This window comes from Salvelinus fontinalis, chromosome 5 (assembly GCF_029448725.1).
Source record: "Salvelinus fontinalis isolate EN_2023a chromosome 5, ASM2944872v1, whole genome shotgun sequence".
Taxonomy (NCBI): Eukaryota; Metazoa; Chordata; class Actinopteri; order Salmoniformes; family Salmonidae; genus Salvelinus; species Salvelinus fontinalis.
Window position 1 is genome coordinate 39,495,780 of NC_074669.1, and position 20,598 is coordinate 39,516,377.

Here is a 20,598-nt window from a genome sequence, read left to right on the forward strand (position 1 = left end):
AACCCATCTATCCCTGGAAGGAAAAGTAGAGAGAAGCGTGGTTCCTCCATTCACTTCCGCCACCAGTCCCCTTCCCATTTCCTCCTGTTCGGCAGCTCTAGTCAGGTCAAGGGTCAAGGGAGGACCAGGGACCTGTTCACCTCCATCCATCCAGTATAATGGCTCATTGAAATCTGCTTTCCACCCACAGAGACTACACTATGAAACAAAGATAAATGACATTAAGAATGACAGTAAAAAGCTTTGGAGCACCTTCAATTTAAAAAAAATTGGGAAAAAAGGAAAATTCAGCTCTTTCATTCATTGAATCAGATGGCTCATTGAATCAGATGGCTCATTGAATCAGATGGCTCATTGAATCAGATGGCTCATTGAATCAGATGGCTCACTGAATCAGATGGCTCATTGAATCAGATGGCTCATTGAATCAGATGGCTCATTGAATCAGATGGCTCATTGAATCAGATGGCTCATTGAATCAGATGGCTCATTGAATCAGATGGCTCACTGAATCAGATGGCTCATTGAATCAGATGGCTCATTGAATCAGATGACTCATTGAATCAGATGACTCATTGAATCAGATGACTCACTGAATCAGATGGCTCACTGAATCAGATGGCTCATTGAATCAGATGGCTCATTGAATCAGATGGCTCATTGAATCAGATGGCTCATTGAATCAGATGACTCATTGAATCAGATGGCTCATTGAATCAGATGACTCATTGAATCAGATGGCTCATACATCACAAAGCCCACTGATATTGCCAACTACTTAAATTATTTTTTAATTGGAAAGACTAACAAACTTAGGCATGACATGCCAGCAACAAACGCTGACACTACACATCCAAGTATATCTGACCAAATTATGAAAGACAAGAATTGTAATTTTGAATTCCGTAAAGTGAGTGTGAAAGAGGTCAAAACATTATTGTTGTGTATCAAGAATGACAAGCCAACTGGGTCTGACAACTTGGATGGAAAATTACTGAGGATAATAGCGGACGATATTGCCACTCCTATTTGCCACATCTTCAATCTAAGCCTACTAGAAAGTGTGTTACCTCAGGCCTGGAGGGAAGCTGAAGTCATTCCGCTACCCAAGAATAGTAAAGCCCCCTTTACTGGCTCAAATAGCCAACCAATCAGCCTGTAACCAACCCTTAGTAAACAATACAATGGTATTTCACAGTAAACAAATTGACAACAGACTTTCAGCACGCTTATGGGAAGGACACTCAACAAGCACAGCATTTACACAAATGACTGATGATTGGCTGAGAGAAATTGATGATAAAAAAGATTGTGAGACTTCAGTGTAGCTTTTGACATTATCGATCATAGTCTGCTGCTGGAAAAACGTATGTGTTATGGCTTTACACCCCCTGCTATAATGTGTTATGGCTTTACACCCCCTGCTATAATGTGTTATGGCTTTACACCCCCTGCTATAATGTGTTATGGCTTTACACCCCCTGCTATAATGTGGATAAAGAGTTACCTGTCTAACAGAACACAGGGGGTGTTCTTTAATGGAAGCCTCTCCAACATAATCCAGGTAGAATCAGGAGTTCCCCAGGGCAGCTGTCTAGGCCCCTTACTCTTTAAAATCTTTACTAACGACATGCCACTGACTTTGAGTAAAACCAGTGTGTCTATGTATGAGGATGACTCAACACTATACACGTCAGCTACTACAGTGACTGAAGTGACTGCAACAGTTAACAAAGAGCTGCAGTTAGTTTCAGAGTGGGTGGCAAGGAATAAGTTAATCCTAAATATTTCTAAAACAAAAAGCATTGTATTTGGGAAAAATCATTCACTAAACCCTAAACCTCAACTAAATCTTGTAATGAATAATGTGGAAATTGAGCAAGTTGAGGGGCCTAAACTGCTTGGAGTAACACTGGATTGTAAACTGTCATGGTCAAAACATATTGATGCAACAGTAGCTAAGATGGGGAGAAGTCTGTCCATAATAAAGCCCTGCTCTACCTTCTTAACAACACTGTCAACAAGGCAGGTCCTACAGACCCTAGTTTCTACCTTCTTAACAGCACTATCAACAAGGCAGGTCCTACAGACCCTAGTTTCTACCTTCATAACAGCACTATCAACAAGGCAGGTCCTACAAGCCCTAGTTTCTACCTTCTTAACAACACCATCAGCAAGGCAGGTCCTACAGGCCCTAGTCTCTACCTTCTTAACAACACTATCAACAAGGCAGGTCCTACAGGCCCTAGTCTCTACCTTAACAGCACAATCAACAAGGCAGGTCCTACAGGCCCTAGTTTCTACCTTCTTAATAACACCATCAACAAGGCAGGTCCTACAGGCCCTAGTCTCTACCTTCTTAACAACACTATCAACAAGGCAGGTCCTACAGGCCCTAGTTTCTACCTTCTTAACAACACCATCAGCAAGGCAGGTCCTACAGGCCCTAGTCTCTACCTTCTTAACAACACTATCAACAAGGCAGGTCCTACAGGCCCTAGTCTCTACCTTAACAACACTATCAACAAGGCAGGTCATACAGGCCCTAGTTTCTACCTTCTTAACAACACTATCAACAAGGCAGGTCCTACAGGCCCTAGTCTCTACCTTAACAACACTATCAACAAGGCAGGTCCTACAGGCCCTAGTTTCTACCTTCTTAACAACACTATCAACAAGGCAGGTCCTACAGGCCCTAGTTTCTACCTTCTTAACAACACTATCAACAAGGCAGGTCCTACAGGCCCTAGTTTCTACCTTCTTAACAACACTATCAACAAGGCAGGTCCTACAGGCCCTAGTCTCTACCTTCTTAACAACACTATCAACAAGGCAGGTCCTACAGGCCCTAGTCTCTACCTTAACAACACTATCAACAAGGCAGGTCATACAGGCCCTAGTTTCTACCTTCTTAACAACACTATCAACAAGGCAGGTCCTACAGGCCCTAGTCTCTACCTTAACAAAACTATCAACAAGGCAGGTCCTACAGGCCCTAGTCTCTACCTTCTTAACAACACTATCAACAAGGCAGGTCCTACAGGCCCTAGTCTCTACCTTAACAACACTATCAACAAGGCAGGTCCTACAGGCCCTAGTTTCTACCTTCTTAACAGCACTATCAACAAGGCAGGTCCTACAGGCCCTAGTTTCTACCTTCTTAACAGCACTATCAACAAGGCAGGTCCTACAGGCCCTAGTTTCTACCTTCTTAACAGCACTATCAACAAGGCAGGTCCTACAAGCCCTAGTTTCTACCTTCTTAACAACACTATCAACAAGGCAGGTCCTACAGGCCCTAGTTTCTACCTTCTTAACAACACTGTCAACAAGGCAGGTCCTACAGGCCCTAGTTTCTACCTTCTTAACAGCACTATCAACAAGGCAGGTCCTACAGGCCCTAGTTTCTACCTTCTTAACAGCACTATCAACAAGGCAGGTCCTACAAGCCCTAGTTTCTACCTTCTTAACAACACTATCAACAAGGCAGGTCCTACAGGCCCTAGTTTTGTCACACCTGGACTACTGTTCAGTCATGTGGTCAGGTGCCACAAAAAGTAATGTTACAATTGGCTCAGAACAGGGCAGCATGGCTGGCCCTTGGATTTACACAGAGAGCTAATATTAATAATATGCATGTCAATCTCTCCTGGCTGAAAGTGGAGGAGAGATTGACTTCATCACTACTTGTATTTATGAGAGGTATTGACCGAGTGGCGCAGCGGTCTAAGGCATTGCATCTCAGTGCTAGAGGCGTCACTACAGACGTATCACAACCGGCCATGATTGGGAGTCCCATAGGGCGGCACACAGTTGGCCCAGCATTGTCCGGGGTTAGGGTTTGGCCGGCGAAGCTCGGATACCAGCATACCCCACAAGACATGCCACAAGAGGTCTCTTCACAGTCCCCAAGTCCAGAACAGACTCTGGGAGGCACACAGTACTACATAGAGCCATGACTACATGGAACTCTATTCCACATCAAGTAACTGATGCAGCAGTAGAATCAGATTAACAAAACAGATAAAAATACACCTTATGGAACAACGGGGACTGTGAAGCAACACAAACACATGATAACATATGCACTATGTACACATGGATTTTGCATTGTAGATATGTGGTAGTGGTGGAGTAGGGGCCTGAGGGCACACAGTGTGTTGTGAAATCTGTGAATGTATTGTAATGTTTTCTAAATTGTATAAACTGCCTTAATTTAGCTGGACCCCAGGAAGAGTAGCTGCTGCCTTGGCAGGAACTAATGGGGATCCATAATAAACCCCAGGAAGAGTAGATGCTACCTTGGCAGGAACTAATGGGGATCCATAATAAACCCCAGCAAGAGTAGCTGCTGCCTTGGCAGGAACTAATGGGGATCCATAATAAACCCCAGGAAGAGTAGCTGCTACTTTGGCAGGAACTAATGGGGATCCATAATAAACCCCAGGAAGAGTAGCTGCTACTTTGGCAGGAACTAATGGGGATCCATAATAAACCCCAGGAAGAGTAGCTGCTGCCTTGGGAGGAACTGATGGGGATCCATAATAAATGAAAATACAAATAGCCAGCACAGCACCAGACTCAGCCAGCACAGCACCAGACTCAACCAGCACAGCACCAGACTCAGCCAGCACAGCACCAGACTCAGCCAGCACAGCACCAGACTCAGCCAGCACAGCACCAGACTCAGCCAGCACAGCACCAGACTCAACCAGTACAGCACCAGACTCAGCCAGCACAGCACCAGACTCAGCCAGCACAGCACCAGACTCAACCAGCACAGCACCAGACTCAGCCAGCACAGCACCAGACTCAGCCAGCACAGCACCAGACTCAGCCAGCACAGCACCAGACTCATCCAGCACCAGCACCAGACTCAACCAGCACAGCACCAGACTCAACCAGCACAGCACCAGACTCAGCCAGCACAGCACCAGACTCAGCCAGCACAGCACCAGACTCAGCCAGCACAGCACCAGGCCCAGCCAGCACAGCACCAGGCCCAGCCAGCACAGCACCAGACTCAGCCAGCACAGCACCAGACCCAACCAGCACAGCACCAGACTCAGCCAGCACAGCACCAGGCTCAACCAGCACAGCACCAGACTCAACCAGCACAGCACCAGGCCCAGCCAGCACAGCACCAGGCCCAACCAGCACAGCACCAGACTCAGCCAGCACAGCACCAGACTCAACCAGCACAGCACCAGACTCAACCAGCACAGCACCAGCACCAGACCCAACCAGCACCAGACTCAATCAGCACAGCACCAGACTCAGCCAGCACAGCACCAGACTCAACCAGCACAGCACCAGACTCAACCAGCACAGCACCAGCACCAGACCCAACCAGCACCAGACTCAATCAGCACAGCACCAGACTCAACCAGCACAGCACCAGACTCAACCAGCACAGCACCAGACTCAACCAGCACCAGCACCAGACTCAACCAGCACAGCACCAGACTCAACCAGCACAGCACCAGACTCAGCCAGCACAGCACCAGACTCAGCCAGCACAGCACCAGACTCAGCCAGCACAGCACCAGGCCCAGCCAGCACAGCACCAGGCCCAGCCAGCACAGCACCAGACTCAGCCAGCACAGCACCAGACCCAACCAGCACAGCACCAGACTCAGCCAGCACAGCACCAGGCTCAACCAGCACAGCACCAGACTCAACCAGCACAGCACCAGGCCCAGCCAGCACAGCACCAGGCCCAACCAGCACAGCACCAGACTCAGCCAGCACAGCACCAGACTCAACCAGCACAGCACCAGACTCAACCAGCACAGCACCAGCACCAGACCCAACCAGCACCAGACTCAATCAGCACAGCACCAGACTCAGCCAGCACAGCACCAGACTCAACCAGCACAGCACCAGACTCAACCAGCACAGCACCAGCACCAGACCCAACCAGCACCAGACTCAATCAGCACAGCACCAGACTCAACCAGCACAGCACCAGACTCAACCAGCACAGCACCAGGCCCAGCTACTGCTGCAGCTGAAAAATCCCCCCTCCCTCCCTCTTATTCCCGCTCCTTACTTCTCTTAAATTACCATAATAGAGAACAGGATCTCTCTCTCTCTCTACCCCCACGTTCAAATATACTACAATTTGGAAAGAGGAATGTAATTTATACTGGTGTTTTAGCCTGTGCCCCATAATAAAACTATTGGAGGAATCGCACAGCGGTGAAAGTGCAGAACATATTTGGAGGCTGGGAAGTAGCTCACTGTGAAGGATTGCTGCTGGGTCATGGAGGCCTCAAAGTAAACACAGGTGTTGAGGAGGCAAGTGACTGGGGTTACCCCCCCCCACCCCCACCACCCAGTAGCTAGAGAAACACTCAGTCACACTTGGAGGGGGAGTAATACCTCGGACGAATTACACAGACAGAGATGAGCGTGTTTAAGTTTCCCTCCGTCGACAAATCTCTTATCGAGGATTAACAAGCCCTCTGTCATTAGGTAGGGCTGTGAGTATTAGGACTAATGACGGGGCCTCAAACTACACTCTTATTTTAAAGAAATGTGTTATCTAGAACCTAAAAGGGTTGTTTGGCTGTCCCCATAGGAGAACCCGTGGAGGAACCCTTTTTTGCTTCCAGGTAAAATCATTCTACCAAGGGTTCTACATGGAACCCAAAAGGGTTCTGCCTTGGGATGGGCATTTGAAATGTTTTGACTGCATGGAAAAGTATATTTTTTTAAGAAAACGATGCCCGCACTGAGAAATAATATGTGTGACTGTATCCATATACCAATGGTGCGCAACAATTCCTAATTTATCATAACCATTACAGGTAACAAATCCTACTTGTTAAATTGCCCCATATGTATTTAATGTGTGGCCATCATTCAGTCGGGAAACGATCAGAGCTCTACAGCCTCCAACATTCAGACAGGAAACGATCAGAGCTCTATAGCCTCCAACATTCAGTCAGGAAACGATCAGAGATCTATAGCCTCCAACATTCAGACAGGAAACGATCAGAGCTCTATAGCCTCCAACATTCAGACAGGAAACGATCAGAGCTCTACAGCCTCCAACATTCAGACAGGAAACGATCAGAGCTCTACAGCCTCCAACATTCAGACAGGAAACGATCAGAGCTCTACAGCCTCCAACATTCAGACAGGAAACGATCAGAGGTCTACAGCCTCCAACATTCAGTCAGGAAACGATCAGAGCTCTACAGCCTCCAACATTCAGTCAGGAAACGATCAGAGCTCTACAGCCTCCAACATTCAGACAGGAAACGATCAGAGCTCTACAGCCTCCAACATTCAGACAGGAAACGATCAGAGGTCTACAGCCTCCAACATTCAGTCAGGAAACGATCAGAGCTCTACAGCCTCCAACATTCAGTCAGGAAACGATCAGAGCTCTACAGCCTCCAACATTCAGACAGGAAATGATCAGAGGTCTACAGCCTCCAACATTCAGTCAGGAAACGATCAGAGCTCTACAGCCTCCAACATTCAGACAGGAAACGATCAGAGCTCTACAGGCTCCAACATTCAGACAGGAAACGATCAGAGCTCTACAGCCTCCAACATTCAGACAGGAAACGATCAGAGCTCTACAGCCTCCAACATTCAGACAGGAAACGATCAGAGCTCTACAGCCTCCAACATTCAGTCGGGAAACGATCAGAGGTCTACAGCCTCCAACATTCAGTCAGGAAACGATCAGAGCTCTACAGCCTCCAACATTCAGTCGGGAAACGATCAGAGCTCTACAGCCTCCAACATTCAGACAGGAAACGATCAGAGCTCTACAGCCTCCAACATTCAGTCGGGAAACGATCAGAGCTCTACAGCCTCCAACATTCAGACAGGAAACGATCAGAGCTCTACAGCCTCCAACATTCAGACAGGAAACGATCAGAGCTCTACAGCCTCCAACATTCAGACAGGAAACGATCAGAGCTCTACAGCCTCCAACATTCAGACAGGAAACGATCAGAGCTCTACAGCCTCCAACATTCAGTCGGGAAACGATCAGAGCTCTACAGCCTCCAACATTCAGACAGGAAACGATCAGAGCTCTACAGCCTCCAACATTCAGACAGGAAACGATCAGAGCTCTACAGCCTGCAACATTCAGACAGGAAACGATCAGAGCTCTACAGCCTCCAACATTCAGACAGGAAACGATCAGAGCTCTACAGCCTCCAACATTCAGTCAGGAAACGATCAGAGCTCTACAGCCTCCAACATTCAGTCAGGAAACGATCAGAGCTCTACAGCCTCCAACATTCAGTCAGGAAACGATCAGAGCTCTACAGCCTCCAACATTCAGTCAGGAAACGATCAGAGCTCTACAGCCTCCAACATTCAGACAGGAAACGATCAGAGCTCTACAGCCTCCAACATTCAGTCAGGAAACGATCAGAGCTCTACAGCCTCCAACATTCAGTCAGGAAACGATCAGAGCTCTACAGCCTCCAACATTCAGTCAGGAAACGATCAGAGCTCTACAGCCTCCAACATTCAGTCAGGAAACGATCAGAGCTCTACAGCCTCCAACATTCAGACAGGAAACGATCAGAGCTCTACAGCCTCCAACATTCAGACAGGAAACGATCAGAGCTCTACAGCCTCCAACATTCAGACAGGAAACGATCAGAGCTCTACAGCCTGCAACATTCAGACAGGAAACGATCAGAGCTCTACAGCCTCCAACATTCAGACAGGAAACGATCAGAGCTCTACAGCCTCCAACATTCAGACAGGAAACGATCAGAGCTCTACAGCCTCCAACATTCAGTCAGGAAACGATCAGAGCTCTACAGCCTCCAACATTCAGACAGGAAACGATCAGAGCTCTACAGCCTCCAACATTCAGACGGGAAACGATCAGAGCTCTACAGCCTCCAACATTCAGTCGGGAAACGATCAGAGCTCTACAGCCTCCAACATTCAGTCAGGAAACGATCAGAAAAAGGACAGTGGGACAAATGCTTATCATCTGGCCTCCTTAGAAGAACAAACAATGAAACACCGGTTTTCAAACGTGACAGAATGCATACATATGCAGTCACAGGCGTTGGACCACCAGATCACACTGGGAGAGGTGAGAGAGGTGGGAGAGGTGAGAGAGATGGGAGTGGTGAGAGAGGTGGGAGAGGTGGGAGAGGTGAGAGAGGTGAGAGAGGTGAGAGAGGTAAATTTGGAGCTCTGCAAGTCAGAGAAGGAGAAAAAAGCAAGTGTCTTGATAACCAGGAGTGAATTGATCGTTGAGCTGAGCCCAGAGCAGAGCAGGGGGTGAAAAAGAATGAAGCAGAATGAAACAGATTGAAACAGATTGAAACAGATGCTGGGGGTGAAGCAGAGTGAAACAGATTGAAACAGATTGAAACAGCTGCTGGGGGTGAAGCAGAGTGAAACAGATTGAAACAGATTGAAGCAGCTACTGGGGGTGAAGCAGAGTGAAGCAGAGTGAAGCAGATTGAAACAGCTGCTGGGGGTGAAGCAGAGTGAAACAGATTGAAGCAGATTGAAACAGCTGCTGGGGGTGAAGCAGAGTGAAGCAGAGTGAAGCAGATTGAAACAGCTGCTGGGGGTGAAGCAGAGTGAAACAGATTGAAACAGCTACTGGGGGTGAAGCAGAGTGAAGCAGAGTGAAGCAGATTGAAACAGCTGCTGGGGGTGAAACAGATTGAAACAGCTACTGGGGGTGAAGCAGAGTGAAACAGATTGAAACAGCTACTGGGGGTGAAGCAGAGTGAAGCAGATTGAAACAGCTGCTGGGGGTGAAACAGATTGAAACAGCTACTGGGGGTGAAGCAGAGTGAAGCAGCTGTCAGTGCTGAGTCTCTCCACTAGCTCTCTCTCCTGCAGTGTGTTTACAGCCATTATAAACACTGCATTAGCATGAAGAGTTATCTCACCACCACCTGAATTCAAGGGGACCCGGTCGTTAGACCTTCTTCTCAGCCCTCGGAATGATCTTCTGTCAAACAATTTATTTAGCAAATGGCTTCAGCATCTCTCTGGTGACGCATAGCCTACACTCCGCTAAGACTCGACAAGGCCCGTGGCTTCAGCATCTCTCTGGTGACGCATAGCCTACACTCCGCTAAGACTCGACAAGGCCCGTGGCTTCAGCATCTCTCTGGTGACGCATAGCCTACACTCCGCTAAGACTCGACAAGGCCCGTGGCTTCAGCATCTCTCTGGTGACGCATAGCCTACACTCCGCTAAGACTCGACAAGGCCGTTTTGAAAAGCCATCTAGATGTCTTCCTTTTTCTTCTTGGCATCCGTTTGTTTCACCGCAGAAGTTTGTACACGTGCTTCTACACCTGCATTGAACATCTTGGCCATGTTCTGTTATAATCTCCACCCGGCACAGCCAGAAGAGGACTGGCCACCCCTCATAGCCTGGTTCCTCTCTAGGTTTCTTCCTAGGTTCTGGCCTTTCTAGGGAGTTTTTCCTAGCCACCGTGCTTCTACACCTGCATTGCTTGCTGTTTGGGGTGTTAGGCTGGGGGTTTCTGTACAGCACTTTGAGATATCAGCTGATGTAAGAAGGGGCTTTCTAAATACATTTGATTTTGATTTGTAGCCCATGAAAAATAAACAGAGAAATTTGAATAAAGAAAAATGTTCTGCAGAGACAGAAGCAGCTGATGAATGGGGGGGAATGTGTGACCAATCGAGTGTTATTTCAGATAAGTGTACCTATTATGTTCACCAAAATCTAAATCAACATTTTATTTTAAGTTATTGAAATATTTGATAAAATATGTGAAAAGTCCGGACTGGGCTTAACGGGTATCGAACGTACCCTTTAAACCCATGGGTGTTCCAAATAAACCCAATCTCTTAAATCATTTTAATTCATCTCTAAATGTTTCAAAATTTACAAACTGACATTTCTTATGTAAAATGAAATTATATTAATCTCTCCTAAAGTTATTAAAATAAAACTGATCATTACTATTCATCACTCATAAGAAGGAGGGTGTCCAATCATATCCACAGAGATCAATGTGGACTTAAAGGCTCTGCATTGATCCGCCCTTTTTTTCAATTTCCGCCTAAAATGACATCCCCAAATCTAACTGCCTGTAGCTCAGGACCTGAAGTAAGGAGATGCATATTCTTGGTACCATTTGAAACGAAACACTGAACTTTGTGGGAATGTGAAAGGAATGTAGGAGAATATAACACATTTAGATCTGGTAAAAGACAATACAAAGAAAAAAACAACCGTTCTTTTGTATTTTGTTTGTACCATCATCTTTGAAATACAAGAGAAAGGTAATTATTCCAGCCCAGGTGCAATTTAGATGTTGGCCACTAGATGGCAGCAGTGTATGGGCAAATCTTTAGACTGATCCAATTAACCATTGCATTTCTATTCAAAATGTTGTATCAAGACTTCCCAAATGTGCCTAATTTGTTTATTAATTACTTTCATGTTCAAAATGTTGCACTCTCCTCAAGCAATAGCATGGTATTCTTTCACTGTAATAGCTACAGTAAATTGGACAGTACAGTTAGAATAACAAGAATTTAATCTTTCTGACAATATCAGATATGTCTATGTCCTGGGAAATGTTCTTGTTACTTACAACCTCATGCTAATCACATTAGCCTACGTTAGCTCAACCGTCCTGTAGAAGGGACACCGATCCCGAAGAAGGTTTAACGGAAATATGGTCTCTTCAGAAGTCAGGGCATTCATACTTCCTGCTCTTAGCCGAGCTGCGCAGAGCTGTTGTGAAGGAAGTTGTCAAGGAAGTGACTGTGTTTATGCAGGACCTCCCGCCCTCCCACCTTCCGTCAACCAATCATGTCAATGCGGATGCTATACAGAGCCCTCTGCATTGATACAACTTTGGGAGGTGCACGGCGATGCGGTACGGGGCTCGATTTGGCTTCCTCAAGCCTCCAGAGGCTTCGCAATTACGTCAAACCCTCTGGAGCTTCCGGACCACATTTCCGGATTAAGCATAAATCGTCTTTTAGGTTTTTGTTCTTGCCAACATCAATGATGTTGAATCGTGTGTATTATTGCCACGTTAGAACATAAACCTGAATCCACACAGGCCAGGCTCTCTGTGGATAAGACGTCAGAGCACAAAGACCATACCAGACACAACTTTCTATGAATTATCTGAAAGCTGATTCACATTTCCTGTACTGATATTCTTGTTAATTAGGCTTCAGGAAGACAAGTTGAATGATCTAAAGACAGTTTCAAATCTCCCTCTACTGTTGTATTACAAAGGTACAGGTGGTGGACCAACAAATACACAATCACCTGGATGAATGAAGGACAACAACATGACAATGGTCCCCACCCTAAAGTGCATGAGTAGTCATCCAATAGCCATCTTCTTGTCCCTCACTTGTTCGCATTTTAAATCAACCACTATAGGTCTTCTGTCCCTGATCTCCCTCAACCCTGGTCTTCTTCTTCTCTCTCTACATCAACCACTACCTCAACCCTGGTCTTCTTCTCTCTCTCTACATCAACCACTACCTCAACCCTGGTCTTGTTCTTCTCTCTCTACATCAACCACTACCTCAGCCCTGGTCTTCTTCTTCTCTCTCTACATCAACCCCTACCTAAACCCTGGTCTCCTTCTTCTCTCTCTACATCAACCACTACCTCAACCCTGGTCTTCTTCTCTCTCTACATCAACCACTACCTCAACCCTGGTCTTCTTCTCTCTCTACATCAACCACTACCTCAACCCTGGTCTTCTTCTCTCTCTGCATCAACCACCACCTCACCCCTGGTCTTCTTCTCTCTCTACATCAACCACTACCTCAACCCTGGTCTTCTTCTTCTCTCTCTACATCAACCACTACCTCAACTCTGGTCTTCTTCTTCTCTCTCTACATCAACCACTACCTCAACCCTGGACTTCTTCTCTCTCTGCATCAACCACTACCTCAACCCTGGTCTTCTTCTTCTCTCTCTACATCAACCACTACCTCAACCCTGGTCTTCTTCTCTCTCTGCATCAACCACCACCTCACCCCTGGTCTTCTTCTCTCTCTACATCAACCACTACCTCAACCCTGGTCTTCTTCTCTCTCTCTACATCAACCACTACCTCGACCCTGGTCTTCTTCTTAGTAGGAGCACACTGGGATTAGTAGGAGCATACTGGGATTAGTAGGAGCACACTGGGAGTAATAGGAGCACACTGGGATTAGTAGGAGCACACTGGGATTAGTAGGAGCACACTGGGTTTACTAGGAGCACACTGGGATTACTAGGAGCACACTGGGATTAGTAGGAGCACACTGGGATTAATAGGAGCACACTGGGATTAGTAGGAGCACACTGGGATTAGTAGGAGCACACTGGGACTAGTAGGAGCACACTGGATTTAATAGGAGCACACAGGGATTAGTAGGAGCACACTGGGATTAGTAGGAGCACACTGGGATTAGTAGGAGCACACTGGGATTAGTAGGCGCACACTGGGATTAGTAGGAGCACACTGGGATTAGTAGGAGCACACTGGGATTAGTAGGAGCACACTGGGTTTAGTAGGAGCACACTGGGTTTAATAGGAGCACACTGGGTTTAATAGGAGCACACTGGGATTAGTAGGAGCACACTGGGATTAGTAGGAGCACAATGGGATTAATAGGAGGACACTGGGATTAATAGGAGCACACTGGGATTAATAGGAGCACACTGGGATTAATAGGAGCACACTGGGATTAGTAGGAGCACTATGGGATTAATAGGAGCACAATGGGATTAGTAGGAGCACACTGGGATTAGTAGGAGCACACTGGATTTAATAGGAGCACACTGGGATTAGTAGGAGCACACTGGGCTTATTAGGAGCACACTGGGATTAATAGGAGCACACTGGGATTAGTAGAAGCACACTGGGAGTAATAGGAGCACACTGGGATTAGTAGGAGCACACTGGGATTAGTAGGAGCACACTGGGATTAGTAGGAGCACACTGGATTTAATAGGAGCACACTGGGATTAGTAGGAGCACACTGGGCTTATTAGGAGCACACTGGATTTAATAGGAGCACACTGAGATTAGTAGGAGCACACTGGGTTTAGTAGGAGCACACTGGGATTATTAGGAGCACACTGGGAGTAATAGGAGCACACTGGGCTTAATAGGAGCACACTGGGATTACTAGGAGCACACTGGGCTTAATAGGAGCACACTGGGATTACTAGGAGCACACTGGGATTAGTAGGGGCAAACTGGGATTAGTAGGAGCACACTGGGATTAGTAGGAGCACACTGGGATTAGTAGGAGCACACTGGGATTAGTAGGAGCACACTGGGATTAGTAGGAGCACACTGGGATTAGTAGGAGCACACTGGGATTAGTAGGAGCACACTGCGATTAATAGGAGCACACTGGGATTAGTAGGAGCACACTGGGATTAGTAGGAGCACACTGCGATTAATAGGAGCACACTGGGAGTAATAGGAGCACACTGGGAGTAATAGGAGCACACTGGGATTAGTAGGAGCACACTGGGATTAGTAGGAGCACACTGGGATTAGTAGGAGCACACTGCGATTAGTAGGAGCACACTGGGAGTAATAGGAGCACACTGGGATTAGTAGGAGCACACTGCGATTAATAGGAGCACACTGGGATTAGTAGGAGCACACTGGGATTAATAGGAGCACACTGGATTTAATAGGAGCACACTGGGATTAGTAGGGTTAGGGTTATTTTATCCAAAGATGGAAGTGTGTTTGCTTCATAGGGATGCTTACCCTCATCACCCCAGCCTTACCCTCATCACCCCAGCCTTACCCTCATCACCCCAGCCTTACCCTCATCACCCCAGCCTTACCCTCATCACCCCAGACTTACCCTCATCACCCCAGACTTACCCTCATCACCCCAGCCTTACCCTCATCACCCCAGCCTTACCCTCATCACCCCAGCCTTACCCTCATCACCCCAGCCTTACCCTCATCACCCCAGCCTTACCCTCATCACCCCAGCCTTACCCTCATCACCCCAGCCTTACCCTCATCACCCCAGCCTTACCCTCATCACCCCAGCCTTACCCTCATCACCCCAGCCTTACCCTCATCACCCCAGACTTACCCTCATCACCCCAGACTTACCCTCATCACCCCAGACTTACCCTCATCACTCCAGCCTTACCCTCATCACCCCAGCCTTACCCTCATCACCCCAGCCTTACCCTCATCACTCCAGACTTACCCTCATCATTCCAGACTTACCCTCATCACCCCAGACTTACCCTCATCACCCAGCCTTACCCTCATCACCCCAGCCTTACCCTCATCACCCCAGCCTTACCCTCATCACCCCAGCCTTACCCTCATCACCCCAGCCTTACCCTCATCACCCCAGCCTTACCCTCATCACCCCAGCCTTACCCTCATCACCCCAGCCTTACCCTCATCACCCCAGACTTACCCTCATCACCCCAGACTTACCCTCATCACCCCAGACTTACCCTCATCACTCCAGCCTTACCCTCATCACCCCAGCCTTACCCTCATCACCCCAGCCTTACCCTCATCACTCCAGACTTACCCTCATCATTCCAGACTTACCCTCATCACCCCAGACTTACCCTCATCACCCAGCCTTACCCTCATCACCCCAGCCTTACCCTCATCACCCCAGCCTTACCCTCATCACCCCAGCCTTACCCTCATCACCCCAGCCTTACCCTCATCGCTCCAGACTTACCCTCATCACCCCAGACTTACCCTCATCACCCCAGACTTACCCTCATCACCCAGCCTTACCCTCATCACCCCAGCCTTACCCTCATCACCACAGACTTACCCTCATCACCCCAGCCTTACCCTCATCACCCCAGCCTTACCCTCATCACCCCAGCCTTACCCTCATGACCCCAGCCGCACCCTCATCACCCCAGCCATACACTCATCACCCCAGCCATACCCTCATCACCCCAGCCATACCCTCATCACCCCAGCCTTACCCCCATCACCCCAGCCTTACCCTCAACACCCCAGCCTTGCCCTCATCACCCCAGATATCCTCACCATGGGGTCCACCCTCATCCCCCTCATCACCCCAGCCTTACCCTCATCACCACAGCCTTACCCTCATCACCCCAGCCTTACCCTCATCACCCCAGCCATACCCTCATCACCCCAGCCTTACCCTCATCACCCCAGCCTTACCCTCATCACCCCAGCCTTACCCTCATCACCCCAGCCATACCCTCATCACCCCAGCCATACCCTCATCACCCCAGACTTACCCTCATCACCCCAGCCTTACCCTCATCCCCCCAGCCTTACCCTCATCACCCCAGCCTTGCCCTCATCACCCCAGATATCCTCACCATGAGGTCCACCCTCATCCCCCTCATCACCCAAGCCTTACCCTCATCACCCCAGCCCTTACCCTCATCATCAGCTCCTTTAGAGAGGAGAACACAGCTCCTTTAGAGAGGAGAGGAGGTGAGGAGAGGAGGAGGAGAGATGAGAGGAGAGGAACAGAGAGGAGGAGAGGAGGAGGAGAGATGAGAGGAGAGGAACAGAGAAGAGGAGAGACAAGAGGAGAGGAGGAGAGAGAAGAAGAAGAAAGGAGAGGAGGAGAGCAGAGGAGGAGAGGAGGAGAGGAGGAGAGCAGAGGGAGCTGAATGTTATCCTCCAGTCAGAATAGAATGAACCAGCCGGAGTAAAAAAATCAGGGCAACATCTGATTAACACTGGCAGTGATATCTCCACTCCCTTGGTATTTTATTACCACAGCTGCAGGGGCAGGCATTGATCAGATGCACGCTAAGCTGCCTGGGTGGAGGCAGGCTTCGAGGTCAGAGAGATGACAACAGCTCTGTTTCTACACCTGGAGGCACTAAAGGGCTCAGAGACAGCGGCGCACGGGAGGATGAAAAGGCCCCTGACAAAGAAAGAGAAACAGCGAGCCGTGACAGTGTGATGCCTTTGTCTCTGCAGGTGCCAAATGCCCTCCTCACACCAAGCATTCAGGCCAGGCCAGGCGCTCCCATTGGGGGAAGAGACAAGAGGCCAACGGTAGATGTTAGGTTGTCAACACGTATAGGGTTACAGTGCATTAGTTATTAGATAACTAGTAGGCCTACGTGGTTATTAGATAACTAGTAGGCCTACGTGGTTATTAGATAACTAGTAGGCCTACGTGGTTATTAGATAACTAGTAGGCCTACGTGGTTATTAGATAACTAGTAGGCCTACGTGGTTATTAGATAACTAGTAAGCCTACGTGGTTATTAGATAACTAGTAGGCCTACGTGGTTATTAGATAACTAGTAGGCCTACGTGGTTATTAGATAACTAGTAGGCCTACGTGGTTATTAGATAACTAGTAGGCCTACGTGGTTATTAGATAACTAGTAGGCCTACGTGGTTATTAGATAACTAGTAGGCCTACGTGGTTATTAGATAACTAGTAGGCCTACGTGGTTATTAGATCACTAGTAGGCCTACGTGGTTATTAGATCACTAGTAGGCCTACGTGGTTATTAGATCACTAGTAGGCCTACGTGGTTATTAGATCACTAGTAGGCCTACGTGGTTATTAGATCACCAGTAGGCCTACGTGGTTATTAGATCACCAGTAGGCCTACGTGGTTATTAGATCACCAGTAGGCCTACGTGGTTATTAGATCACCAGTAGGCCTACGTGGTTATTAGATCACCAGTAGGCCTACGTGGTTATTAGATCACCAGTAGGCCTACGTGGTTATTAGATCACTAGTAGGCCTACGTGGTTATTAGATAACTAGTAAGCCTACGTAGTTATTAGATAACTAGTAGGCCTACGTGGTTATTAGATAACTAGTAGGCCTACGTGGTTATTAGATAACTAGTAGGCCTACGTGGTTATTAGATAACTAGTAGGCCTACGTGGTTATTAGATAACTAGTAGGCCTACGTGGTTATTAGATAACTAGTAGGCCTACGTGGTTATTAGATAACTGGTAGGCCTACGTGCTGATTAGATAACTAGTAGGCCTACGTGGTTATTAGATAACTAGTAGGCCTACGTGCTGATTAGATAACTGGTAGGCCTACGTGGTTATTAGATAACTAGTAGGCCTACGTGCTGATTAGATAACTGGTAGGCCTACGTGGTTATTAGATAACTGGTAGGCCTACGTGCTGATTAGATAACTAGTAGGCCTACGTGGTTATTAGATAACTGGTAGGCCTACGTGCTGATTAGATAACTGGTAGGCCTACGTGGTTATTAGATAACTGGTAGGCCTACGTGCTGATTAGATAACTGGTAGGCCTACGTGGTTATTAGATAACTAGTAGGCCTACGTGCTGATTAGATCACTGGTAGGCCTACGTGGTTATTAGATAACTAGTAGGCCTACGTGGTTATTAGATAACTAGTAGGCCTACGTGGTTATTAGATAACTAGTAGGCCTACGTGCTGATTAGATCACTAGTAGGCCTACGTGGTTATTAGATCACTAGTAAGCCTACGTGGTTATTAGATAACTAGTAGGCCTACGTGGTTATTAGATAACTAGTAGGCCTACGTGGTTATTAGATAACTAGTAGGCCTACGTGGTTATTAGATAACTAGTAGGCCTACGTGGTTATTAGATAACTAGTAGGCCTACGTGGTTATTAGATAACTAGTAGGCCTACGTGGTTATTAGATAACTAGTAGGCCTACGTGGTTATTAGATAACTAGTAGGCCTACGTGGTTATTAGATCACCAGTAGGCCTACGTGGTTATTAGATAACTAGTAAGCCTACGTGGTTATTAGATAACTAGTAGGCCTACGTGGTTATTAGATAACTAGTAGGCCTACGTGGTTATTAGATAACTAGTAGGCCTACGTGGTTATTAGATAACTAGTAGGCCTACGTGGTTATTAGATAACTAGTAGGCCTACGTGGTTATTAGATAACTAGTAGGCCTACGTGGTTATTAGATAACTAGTAGGCCTACGTGGTTATTAGATAACTAGTAGGCCTACGTGGTTATTAGATAACTAGTAGGCCTACGTGGTTATTAGATAACTAGTAGGCCTACGTGGTTATTAGATAACTAGTAGGCCTACGTGGTTATTAGATAACTAGTAAGCCTACGTGGTTATTAGATAACTAGTAAGCCTACGTGGTTATTAGATAACTAGTAAGCCTACGTGGTTATTAGATATCTAGTAGGCCTACGTGGTTATTAGATATCTAGTAGGCCTACGTGGTTATTAGATAAGTAGTAGGCCTACGTGGTTATTAGATAACTAGTAGGCCTACGTGGTTATTAGATAACTAGTAGGCCTACGTGGTTATTAGATAACTAGTAGGCCTACGTGGTTATTAGATAACTAGTAGGCCTACGTGGTTATTAGATAACTAGTAAGCCTACGTGGTTATTAGATAACTAGTAGGCCTACGTGGTTATTAGATAACTAGTAGGCCTACGTGGTTATTAGATAACTCAAACGTATGTGTATCAGCATAGTCCTACAGCCTATAGCTTCTCAACTAGCTGATCAGGCCTGCTTCACAGAACCAGTCAGTCAGTCGTGTTGTTGACTCAACAGCCGAACAAGTCGTGTTGTTGACTCAAAAGCAGAACAAGTCGTGTTGTTGACTCAACAGCAGAACAAGTCGTGTTGTTGACTCAATAGCAGAACAAGTCGTGTTGTTGACTCAATAGCAGAACAAGTCGTGTTGTTGACTCAACATCAGAACAAGTCATGTTGTTGACTCAACGTGTGATTGTGCCTGAGCCCACTGCAGGTGGTACATTGCATCTTGGGGCTGTGTTCTCAGGGTATAACAAAAGGTAGAATAGCACAGGGTAGTAGTGGTAACAAAGGGTAGTAGTAACACAGGGTAGTAGTAGTAACACAGGGTAGTAGTAACACAGGGTAGTAGTAACACAGGGTAGTAGTGGTAACACAGGGTAGTAGTGGTAACACAGGGTAGTGGTAACACAGGGTAGTAGTAGTAACACAGGGTAGTAGTAACACAGGGTAGTAGTGGTAACACAGGGTAGTAGTGGTAACACAGGGTAGTAGTAGTACCACAGGGTAGTAGTACCACAGGGTAGTAGTACCACAGGGTAGTAGTAACACAGGGTAGTAGTAACACAGGGTAGTAGTGGTAACACAGGGTAGTAGTAACACAGGGTAGTAGTGGTAACACAGGGTAGTAGTAACACAGGGTAGTAGTAACACAGGGTAGTAGTGGTAACACAGGGTAGTAGTAGTAACACAGGGTAGTAGTGGTAACACAGGGTAGTAGTAACACAGGGTAGTAGTAGTAACACAGGGTAGTAGTAGTAACACAGGGTAGTAGTAACACAGGGTAGTAGTGGTAACACAGGGTAGTAGTAACACAGGGTAGTAGTAGTAACACAGGGTAGTAGTGGTAACACAGGGTAGTAGTAACACAGGGTAGTAGTAGTAACACAGGGTAGTAGTGGTAACACAGGGTAGTAGTGGTAACACAGGGTAGTAGTAACACAGGGTAGTAGTAGTAACACAGGGTAGTAGTAGTAACACAGGGTAGTAGTACCACAGGGTAGTAGTAACACAGGGTAGTAGTGGTAACACATGGTAGTAGTAAGACAGGGTAGTAGTAGTAACACAG

General features: G+C 47.1%; 1 protein-coding gene across 1 annotated transcript; it reads left to right on the plus strand.

Annotated features, from left to right (window-relative positions):
• Positions 1-14,742: 14,742 nt before the first annotated feature.
• On the plus strand, positions 14,743-16,341 carry LOC129856087 (uncharacterized). Its single transcript, XM_055924207.1, has one exon. The coding sequence runs from the start codon at positions 14,743-14,745 to the stop codon at positions 16,339-16,341; it is 1,599 nt and encodes a 532-aa protein (XP_055780182.1).
• Positions 16,342-20,598: the final 4,257 nt, after the last annotated feature.